This window comes from Carex rostrata, chromosome 6 (genome assembly GCF_964058835.1).
Source record: "Carex rostrata chromosome 6, lpCarRost1.2, whole genome shotgun sequence".
NCBI classification, from domain to species: Eukaryota; Viridiplantae; Streptophyta; class Magnoliopsida; order Poales; family Cyperaceae; genus Carex; species Carex rostrata.
Genome location: NC_135923.1, coordinates 1869286 through 1880845, shown reverse-complemented (window position 1 = coordinate 1880845; position 11560 = coordinate 1869286). Strand labels below are relative to the sequence as shown.

The 11560-nt window shown below is 31.9% G+C and overlaps 1 protein-coding gene across 1 annotated transcript; it reads left to right on the top strand.

Annotated features, from left to right (window-relative positions):
* The first annotated feature begins 770 nt into the window (after positions 1-770).
* LOC144555837 (stem-specific protein TSJT1-like) lies at positions 771-3640 on the top strand. The gene is made up of 4 exons (XM_078304266.1): positions 771-1038; positions 1859-2105; positions 2686-2806; positions 3289-3640. The coding sequence occupies exons 1-4, from the start codon at positions 839-841 to the stop codon at positions 3486-3488; spliced, it is 768 nt and encodes a 255-aa protein (XP_078160392.1). The 5' UTR covers positions 771-838; the 3' UTR covers positions 3489-3640.
* Positions 3641-11560: the final 7920 nt, after the last annotated feature.

Genomic DNA, 11560 nt, shown 5'->3' with positions numbered 1-11560 from the left:
GTTAATATATCGACAGTATAAGCCGAACGGGATAGGGATGGGATAATTGGTCTCGGTCTACCTATATCTCGAAATAACTCAGAAACGACCAATATTTTTTTAATTTATTTTCTATTAATAAAAAAATCGGTCCAGTTCGACGCTGACAGATGTCACAGATCTATTGTTTGTTTGAGTCTTAAGTCTTAACCCTTTTTTGTTTTAAAATTAGGTGAAAATAAAATAATCCTTCCACGCTTTCCGCGTCAGCATTCCCTGTGAACCGCACATTGGATAAGGCCGAACTATTCAACGTGCCGTTAAGGCGTTAACTATTCGCAGTCAACTGTCCTTTCCATTTTCCGCATCCAATGGATGGATAAAGCCAGAAAATTTCCTCTCCTTTCCCTCTAAAATTTAATTTTACATAAGCACCCTTCAGAATTTTCCAATAAAATAAATAATTGTTTAAATATGATTTTATATTCTCATTTTAGGAACATAAGTTATTTTAAAAAAGAAAAGAAGAATAAGCAAACAAAAACTGGGGATGTAATTAAATAAGTTTAGAAAGGTCGAAATAAAAAAAACCCAAGGGTATCTCTGTCAAATCACTAAAAACCACCGAATCTCCAATCGTTTCGCAACAGAAAACGTCCCCTGCGATATTATCGTTCCAATAATACCCCTGAGCGAACTTTCTAATTCCGAACACCGTCCAGTAATACCACCTAAAAATCAAGGGTAAATTTGTCTCATCATATTTTATAAATCCACCCTAGGCAGCAGTTCCACTCTCCATTATTTCTCTCTGTTGTGAAATCAGGAACAGAAGACACAAAGAAAGAAAGAATCAGAGATGTTGGCAGTTTTCAATCAGACGGTGGCGAAGAGCCCGGAGGGATTGAAGAGTCCGGAGGGCCATTCCGGGGCCGTTGCAGGGGTGGGCCAGGTGATGCAGCTCTTCTCTTCGTCTCATGAAGGGGCGGTGACTGTTAGCTTAGGCTCACCTGGCGCCATTGCCTATGATTCCTCCAATCAAAACCCTTTTCTCCCGAGGTACTCATTTTGCCTTTTTTTTTTTTTTTTTTTTTTTTTTTTGAGGAAAGCAATTGGTTGGCTCGTCCTTTTGAAATCGGATCCCTAATGTAACTCAAATTTTGAGCTTGAATACAGACCGTCCGATCTGATTTGACCTAACGAATTCTGATCGGTCGGTCCTGATCCAAACTCAAAATTTGAGTTACTTTAGGGTGGTGAGGGGGCTATTTATTTGTTGTAATTCATGTAAGTATTTATTGATCTGTTCCTAATTTGTTGGTCCTAATTAATTATGGTGAATTTTGACAATTTCTATTTGTAAGTTTTAGCATTTTTAATTATTAATGAAAATAATGTTGAGGTTTGACTTAGACAGATCAAGCCAACCTAGTACATTTTTAAAAACAAAATTTATAGAGCAGCTTGATATACATTGGTTTTACAAATTACAAAGAAGAAATGTTTCAATTAGATAACAAAAAATTATCACTTGAGGTCATGGGTTCAAAACCTGGATGGAGGAAATCCTTTGTTGTAACAAGGGTATTAAATAGGAATTCACATCCTCTCAGGTTACCGGACTTGGATGGTCAAAATTGTTCCTTTTAACTTGGCACGAATCTCAAAGCTCAAATAATGCTGGCCCCTCAGTCATCCCGAGAATAAACCGGATGAAATTAAATATGGACCGTCTTTTTCAATCGTGTTGAGTCAGATACCTGGGAGGATACGGATCCATAAAATAGCCTCCAACCTTTACTACAAACAAAAATTTATCACTTGAATTTCTTTGTTCCTGAAGTGATAGTTCACAATTTTACAAATGTATCTTATGCAGGCTATTTGGGGCCGTGGACGACATATTTTGCTTGTTTCAGGGGAGTATAGAAAATATTACCTCTTTGAAGCAACAGTATGGCCTGAGCAACAACAGTACCGCTAATGAAGTGATTATCCTAATAGAGGCATATAGGTCCTTGAGGGATAGGGGCCCATATCACCCGAGCAATGTTGCCAGGGACCTTATTGGAAAATTCTCTTTCATTCTCTTTGATACTTCCAGAAAAGCCACCTTCATTGCCACTGTAAGTATATCAGATAATTGCAAAATATAGAGCATTACATATGTTATTGCAGTTTCAAAAAAGCTCAACATGTAAATATTCAATCCTTTGAAATGGATTATCCTGTATTCTATACCCTTTGCGGAGGTCAATTTTTTAAAAATGCCCGGTTTGTTTTTAAGTGCATTGTTTGTTATTGGGGTATGTCCGTGAAAATTCACAGAGAAGTTTTGATGTCTTACTTATGTAAGGTCCTTGGGAATTCATATCGCCTAAAGTAACTTAAATTTGAGTTTAGATCCAGACCGTCATATTGGTTTTTGGCATGGATATCAAAGTGGCCTTGCATTCCACCTCGGGCCGGATTGGCCCGGATTCTGTTCGGATGGTCCACATCTGAACTCGAACTTTGAGTTACTTGATAGGATATGGACTCGGTCTTTGTCAGGTAAATAATAAATTGGGTTTACTCTACAAATAGTAAATACTGGTACCAAACCTGACCAGTCCAGCACTTGAGTAAATCATATACGGTAAGATTGGTGCTAATCTCAGGTAAGGTACCAGTACAAAAAAGTGATTTATATATTTGTAACTGTAGGATGCAGATGGGAGTGTGCCGTTTTTCTGGGGCACAGATTCTGAGGACCACCTGATACTGTCTAACGATGTCGAGATTGTCAAGAAAAGTTGTGGCAAATCTTTTGCTCCTTTCCCCAAAGGTAGGAAACATTCATTATATCATGACAGTTACTAAATACAGAGTTTTTGTTTGTCCTTGTTATTCCACTGAAATCAACACCAATATCTTTAGAATTGATGTTTTTATTTATCTATTAGTTGTTAGCCACAGCTAACTTATAATGGCTAATTGCCCTTAAAAGTTACCTACTAGTTCAAGAAACAGCCGTGTGAAGAAAAGAGATGATTCAATGTCTGTTATTAATTACTGATGTTTTGGATAGCAAATTAATTTGTAATATTTTACTGTTTTACTTGAATTTAACATGGCATTGCTTTCATAAAAAAGTTTGCCAATCGGTGGGGTAAATTTGTCAATCCTTTCCATTAAACATGCATGTTGTTTACCGAAAACAAAACATTTTGGTGTTATTTGAAAAAAAGAGTTCATATTGTAATAATGTAGGCCACAAACAGGCTTTGAATTTCATTAAGCTATAAATTTTATTCATTTCCTGAACAGGTTGTTACTTCACAACAAATGGGGGATTGAAAAGCTTTGAGCATCCGAGTAAGGAGATGAAAGCAATGCCTCGAGTCGACAGTCAGGGCCAGGTGTGTGGGGCCAATTATCAGGTTGACACTGAGACGAAGAAAGAAACCAAGAGGACAAGTAACATTCCCCGTGTCGGCAGTGCCGCTGATTGGTCGTCTAGCTACTAATTTTTTTTTTTTACTTCAATGTAAGAGGATACCAAATTGACCCTTTTGCTCTGGATACACGTTCATTGTTTCTTGTTTTTGTTGGTGTGTTTTTACTGAACTCTGTGATGAATTGGTTGCTTATAATAAAATGCCATGCATTAGCGGTTTTATTTTTATGCTTTTAAATTTAAACTTCAATTTTTTTAAAATTGTCAAGGTTTGTCAAAAATCAAAATAAAGCATTGTCAAGTATGAAATATTTGTTATAAGAAAAATAATACAAGTTCCGTTCTTGCATTACTGGTCATTGGTCAATCTTTGCTGTTTTGACTCTTTAGTTAAGAGACCTGACATTTTCCTTATTTACTAGAGTTGTAATATTGTCTATTGCTCTACGGAAATGAAATTTGAAATTGTATAATTTGCAAATTTAAAAGGGAGAATTTCATATATGCCACTCAAAAACTGTGAAATTACGTATTTACCATCTAAATTTCTATAATTACGTATTTACCATCTAAAATCTAATAACTCACATATCTACCCAATATAACTTTATTATATATCAAATATACCCAAAACTAGAATTAATTATGTTTAATATTCTTCACGTATAATTAATAAATAATTAACTTAGCACCATCTCTTTCTCTCCTTAAATACGTTCTCCTTTATACGGTCTTTGTAGTGTACAACATCAACATGCAAGGAGATCCGAGTCACATGAATTATGGGGGAAGGAGAAGCAGCAGATCCGTTTCATGCTGAAACTAGGGTACTTCTAAGGGTTACTCTTAGATATGTACGTACTAATAGGCCATAATATTTTAGGCCTTAATTAATAGTTAATTAAGTATGAATTAAGTTTTTTTTGGGCTGCATCAAAATATGGGTTCGAAATATCTGTTTTTCTGATATGATATGATATGATTGGATAGACATCTCTGAATAGGTGTGAAGTTGAACTGCAAATTTCAACCGAAATTAGTCTCTAATAAATTTTCTGCGGGCCTAAACTAATTTGAGCTGAAATTTGTAGTTTCACTGATTTAGAAATTTTAATCATAGCTTCTTTTCTTGTTCCATTTTCGGCTTTTTCCTCTAAATAATTAAGTTGTCTCGCAAAATTTAATCTTAATTAGAATTGTTAAGTATAGCCTCTTTTTTTTTTTTCCTTGTTTTTCATTTTCCTCTAATATATATGTATCTATATATGTATATATTATATTGTTGTTCTTTCTCCTTTCCATCCATCCATCCAATAAATTTGTTCCTTTTCTTAATTTTTTTCGCTCTCAACATTGAATTACATGAGAGACATGTCGGAAAGCTTTTAGAGGTGTTTGAATGGTTTGATTTTGTTCGATTTAAAATTAATTAAATTTATTGTGGATAAAACAATTCATTTCATCGCTTTAATTGTTTGATTTGGTAAAAATAATAATTCGGGTTTTTGACGGTTAAAATAGTTCAGTTTAGACGGTTAAAATAGCAAAAATTAATTGAACTATATTGGTAGTGATTAACATATAATATTATACTATTGAGCGGGCATTTAAAAACATTAATTGCCAATGATCATCATTTATTACAAATATAATATATATGCAGATAACATAGCTATGCCTATAATATATGTTGTATTTAAAATTAAAATTTATTTTTGAAGATTATTAAAATTGTCAAACAATCTCTCCTTTATGAGATAATATTTTATTATTGCGTACGTAGGTTATCAAGTAAAACAAAAATAAGTGAGGAAACATATGACAATATATATATATATAGGGATCGACTAACTATTTTTCAATCAATTTCCCGTATTCATTCCCCAGTTAATAACTACTTGTGGGGATCATTCACTAACTAAACTTCATTAATTACTTGGGGACCACCTAATATTTAATAGATTTTATAACTGACGCGTGCAAATATGGATACCTATGCGCACAAGTATTAATATATAATATATCAAGTATTCATACCTAAGATACCAACTATTTTGAAAAAAAAACTGGACACATCACACACACATCTTTTACACGTTTTTAGAGTTGGGTTTTTTTTTCTCCGTTCAATTTCATCATTATTTGTGATGATCTGTGAGAAAATTTGTAAATCTAAAACCATGGACGTTTTCTACGCAATATTCTCTTTCAAATGAGATCGATGAAGACATACTTTCGGGTTGTCCGTCGTGCAAGTATTCATACCTCATCGTGTAAGTATTCATATCTTGTTGAGCAAGTATTCATCCTCATAATGCATTACTTGTGAGGACCGCTAATTAAGTGGGGGATCACTAACTAGGTAACCACCTAATATTTGATAGATTTTACAACTGTCACGTGTAAATATGGATGCATATGCGTGCAGGTGTCAATATATAATATATTAAGTATGAATACTTGCGCAGCAGACAACTCAAAAGTACTTCATCATGAATCTCATTTGAAAGAGAAAATTACGTAGAAAACGTCTGTGACTTTAGATTCGCAAAAAAAATCACAGATTGTCAGAAATATGGGCGACATTGAAGTAAGAAAAAAAAACCATAATGTGTAAAAAATGAGTATGTGATAAGAAAGATTGTTTAAATAAATACTTGATATCTTACATATGAATATTTACTATATTGGATGTTAATACTTGCGTGTATAAGTATACATATTTATGCGCATCAGTTATAAAGTTTTTCAAATATAAGTGGTCCCCTAGTTAATTAGCGGTCCCCCACATTATTAATGACTGATACACGTTTTCTTTTGTCTTTTTGTGCTGGAAGTTGTGGTCCCCTCATATAATTAATGATTGGGGGATGGATGGGGGAAATAAATTGGGAGAAATAAATCTTTATTCATATATATATATAGCACCAATTGGACAATCTGGCTTGAAATCTCAATTTTTGAAATTCAAAAACTTTTATAAGAAACTAAATTTTATTATTAATTATATTTTAATAATTCTTTGATATGGAAAATGAAATTAAGTCATATATTCATATTGAACAGTACTAGATGTAGAATCTTAAAACTAATAATAACTATCGTCATATTCAAAATAATTGTAAAAATAATTTCAAAATATATAAAACGTGATCTCCTACAAAACTTTGATATGTAGATCGATCAAATTAAATGGCTTTAGTCATTCCGTTGAATCTTGAAAAAAACGAGATTTGAACCCATAGCATTAATTATTCGTTGGTCTTATGCATAATACTGTGGTCTTATTCAAATATATTAAATAATACAACTATGACATGCTATAAATAAGAATTGGTCATATATATATTATCTAATGTAATTCATTTTTTTAAAATCTTACAGAAAAGAAAAATGGCTAGTTATCATTGAAAATTCTAGCAATAATGGATTGATTTACTTCAATAATTTGGTTACAGCAATGAAGAGGAAGATGAGATGTTTTCAACTGTGAAGGTGTACATAAATGGTGAAAAGCATGTCGTGCTTACCCACGATCTCATCGAGGTGTTTTCGGTTCTCTTCATTGATCATTCTAATCGTTACATCTCAGGCAACATGAGTATTGAACTTAAGAATGGTAATTATTACCTATTTCAAAGTAACAAGGAAGATTCTCGTGTCGCGTTAATTGAGGTTGATTCAGAGGTTGTTCTTCATTATAAGCCCTCTATTTCAATTTATTTTCATTTTTATATTCATCTTAATTAATTAATTACCTCATATATATAATTAGTATAATATATTTTTTTTTATTACATGATATCATGCAGGGATATGCAATTTTGACGCCTGATTATTTGCAATGTCCCTCGGATACTAAAATGTTCATACATTTCTTTTCTCATTTAGAGAAGTTAAAGGGAGGGGTGGAGGTTTTGCGAACACTGGGTAAGAAAAAACAAAAGAGAATGAATAGGCAAAAGAACATGAATTTACCATTATGGGATAATAGATATGAATTACAAGGCCAGTCCTTGTGGAACACATTCTTAGATCCTACAGGAAAACTCTTGTGCAAGCAATTAATGACTCAGGCAGGTCCCATAGAAATGAGTTGCGCTGCAATTCATGATGCAGTTGAAGCATTGGTGGATATCACACTCTTTAATCGGAGAGTTGGAGAAGGAGAATTAGCTGAAGAGCCGATCAAGCTTTATGGAATTGTAACTGCCAAGAATTCGATGATTCAAAGCTCTTCCGCAAAGATTATCATGTTCAAAAGAGATCAAGCAACGAGGAGACAATATTCCTCTTCCTTTGTTAAGGCGTAAGGTAGTAGTCCGACATAATGCAGCTCTTCAGGTTTATATTGAAATTTGGCAATCCTTAACTGATACTCAAGGCAAAATGATTGCCAATGATCAAGTTGAAGTCAGGCTACAACCATGTCAGACCTTTGGCAATCTCGTTATTCCAACTAAGGATTCCATGGTTATTAGAGCATCTACATCCCTAAAACTCAAAAGGATTTCTAAATAACTGTTAACTACTTTTTAGAAATTATGGTCTTTAAAGTTTCTAACTCTCGCATTCCTGAAACTCATTTTAGAGTTTCCATTAAGCCACGTCAACAACAAATTAAAAAGGAGAAACAATTTGAGCCAATCATTTGGTCAACATAGAGTTTATAAACAGTTTCTTAATAAGAAACTTTCCTGCATAATTTCTAAATAAGAAACTCTCCCACATCCCTGAAACTGGATTAGAAACTGCCACGTCATATTAGAAACTCTAATAGTTTCAGGGATGTAGATGCTCTTAGAGCTCAGGTTTCGACATTCAAGTAGAAATTAAATGGTTGCTTGAGTTGAAGAAAAAATAGTTCAAATTAAAGAGAATGATAATATATATAGAGGAGGGTTCAAATGCCTCCATGTTTTTGTGCCTCCATCTCTCTCCATTATTTTCAAAGTTCAAACAGTCGATCCGAACCGCTCAATCTAACCTCCATACTAAAATATGTTTGGAGACCAAATTTTATATTTTTAGGAATTTTTTTACTATTTTTTTAGATAGGTACAAAATCAGTAAATCTGAACCATCTAAAAACAATATTTTTGTACCTATCTAAAAAATAGTAAAAAAATTCCTAAAAATATAAAACAATATTTTTGTACCTATCCAAACATATTTTAGTATGGATGTTAGGTTGAGCGGTTCGGATCGACTGTTTGAACTTTGAAAATGATGGAGAAAGATGGAGGCATGATGGAGGCACAAAAACATGGAGGCATTTGAACCCTCCTCATATATATATTGATGAACTAAGTTCAAAAGAGAATGATATTTTTATTTTTATTTGGATATGTCTCATTCAATGCTTGGATGATTGGAGACCAAATTTTTTATGTTTTGGAATTTTTTTACTATTTTTTAGAAATTTTCAAAATCAGTGTTTTTCTGATATTTTTATTATTTTTTTATTCAAATGTCTACATTTTTTTTGTCTTCATTGTACCTCCATTTCTAAAAACTTGAATAAATCAAAAATTAAAACTGTGAAAGTCAAATATTTGTTTTGGTTGTGATCAAGAGCTTGAAAAAACATACTAATGTGGATAATTTATAGACATTGATTTTTCAACTTATCGATTTACATAAAAACAAAATTTAAATGTGATAAATTTTTGTGAGTACGTAGAGAAAATAATATAGATCACATCTAATTCTTTTTTTTTATATTTATGATTTAAATTTTGAGTTATTAACGTTTTAAAAATAAAGACATACTAGAGGCACAAAAATAGAAACATTTGAATCCTCATCATGAAAGAATTTGTAGACAAAAATATATATTAATATATCTTAATATACTTCCCAATAATAAAAGGTGCGTAAATTATTTATCCATATGTTTGAAACCCCCCACTAGTATTCAACTATTCATTCAACAATTAACTGTATATATAGGGGGCAACGGAAAAAAAAAAAAGAAAAAAAAAGGAAGCAATTTTAAAACTATTCATCCTATATGTAGCACCGACAAACCACGAAAGATGCATCCGTATCCGTGTCAGATACTATTAACATGTTTCCGAAACTCCATAACACGGAATTGACATGATCAATCAGGAAATTAATTAAGACTAAACGGTTAAGGCTCGGACACGGAATGGACATGCTCTGGACACAGCCACGCGCTTGGGATTTCTTAACCATAGCGATTCTAACCTCTCGACATTTGATCTAATTCAAAACACAACAAAATCACACCGTACGTACTAGAACTAAATACATGAATCGTATAGACAAGTTCTAGAACCAAGTACTAGAACTGAAAGTTCGTTTTGTGCATTCTACATATCCATGTATATACGCAATTGTTAATTCAAGTTTTATTCAGTGGCAAAATCATATTGGCCAAAACAATAAGTATATTAATCAACTTCTTGTTTATGTTTAATTATATTAAATATTTTCTCAATTAATTTGAACATCACATGTACCAAATTAATTCGACCAATGATCTCCACTATATGTGTTGATTGAATGTCCTATGCAAAGTCCATGCAAGATCGCATGATTGATACATCCATGGATTTTGACCTAGTGTTATCACATAACACTATATAATATCTCATCATGGTGTGATCACTTTCGATCTATATCTATGTTGGCAATGAATCGTATTCCAATGATCATAATCGGTCTCTAGTATAAAGCATCATGACTATCTAATTAATACAGATGATATGTCTCCACAGTATCATTGATCCAATCTAGACAGTATTGTATATTAATTGCCTGTGTAATATCCAATATCGCATTATATCTCTAATGATTAGCACAAGTTTGGAACATTTCATCTTGTTTGCTTACATCATTATATTTCTTAATTCGTCAGGTCGATTATATTTACGATCAACAATTGATTGTACTGCCCATATATAATCTTTCTCAATCAAGATGTCCTTAGATATCATCACTCAGCGTAATATCACATATATTGTAAAGAGGGATATTCGTCTCTCTTGATATTATATAACATCAGCAACTACTGTTATAGCCCCTTTTTACATAGAGCGTTAGACAATACCACAAGCATATACTTCTCATATAAGAAAACCGAACATCTCAAACACATAAGATAATTATACAATGTGAACATTAATGACACAACCCATATTCCATATAATGAATGTTTCACATAAAGTCACTCTAATGCCATATTTTCTAATTTGCATATGTGATATTAAATCGATCAATTTCTATCAAGTCATTCAGGGCTGGTGTTGCAATTCTAGCTGGTTCTTACAGATTTTCTTATTCATTCTAGCTAGATATATAATTTGTAGATTTGATAAATATATCAATGAAACTCTAGCCTTAAATCACGAGTTTCTGGAATATGAAAGAGTCGACTACAATCACAGGTCTCTCTCTCTCTCTACTCATAAAAGGTGTTAATTTGAATGGTTTGATTTTGTTTGATTTAAACTTAATTAAATTTATTGTGGATAAAACAATTGATCATTTATTCAGTTTATTTGATTTGATTCATAATAAAAATAATAATTCGGGGTTTTTGAGGAATAGTTCAGTTTAGACAGTTAAAATAACGTACGTAACAGAACTTTTATGTTTCTTTTATTTTATTTTTCTTTCTTTTTTTTCACTTTTTTTTTCCTCTTTTGTCTTTCCGTTTCATTCATTTTCATTTTCCGTTTCATTCATTTTCATTAGCTTTGAGATTCGTACATAAAAAACAATTTCTATAGATATTCATACAATCCAAAAAAAATAAAAGGATGGATCTGGAATTTTAGAACCCTACAATCCCCTTAGGATCGTAGCAGATTTATTTCCTTCTATTTTCAATTTTATATTTTTATAAATAAATCTTTAAGTTTTAAAACTTTGCAAATTAGTCCAATTACTTTAAAAAATTATAAATATTACATTGTATTAATTTTTTTTATTATATCTATATATCTCGTATCAATTTAATTTGAATTTCAGAAATTCGTTACGAAGTATCTCATTTTACATACTTTGTTTGTTTCAGTGAGGTAGATTTTCAGATGATATATAAATTTATCGTATTTAACTTTAGATTTATGTTCTTTGAATATTACATATATATTTTAAATTGACAAACAC

What these genes read in the sequence shown, in the direction of transcription:
- LOC144555837 (XM_078304266.1), top strand. Translation starts at nt 839, where the DNA reads ATGTTGGCAGTTTTCAATCAGACGGTGGCGAAGAGCCCGGAGGGATTG. An exon ending in CAAAACCCTTTTCTCCCGAG is followed by an intron (nt 1,039 to 1,858) that starts GTACTCATTTTG and finishes TATCTTATGCAG; the next exon opens with GCTATTTGGGGCCGTGGACG. An exon ending in AAGCCACCTTCATTGCCACT is followed by an intron (nt 2,106 to 2,685) that starts GTAAGTATATCA and finishes TTGTAACTGTAG; the next exon opens with GATGCAGATGGGAGTGTGCC.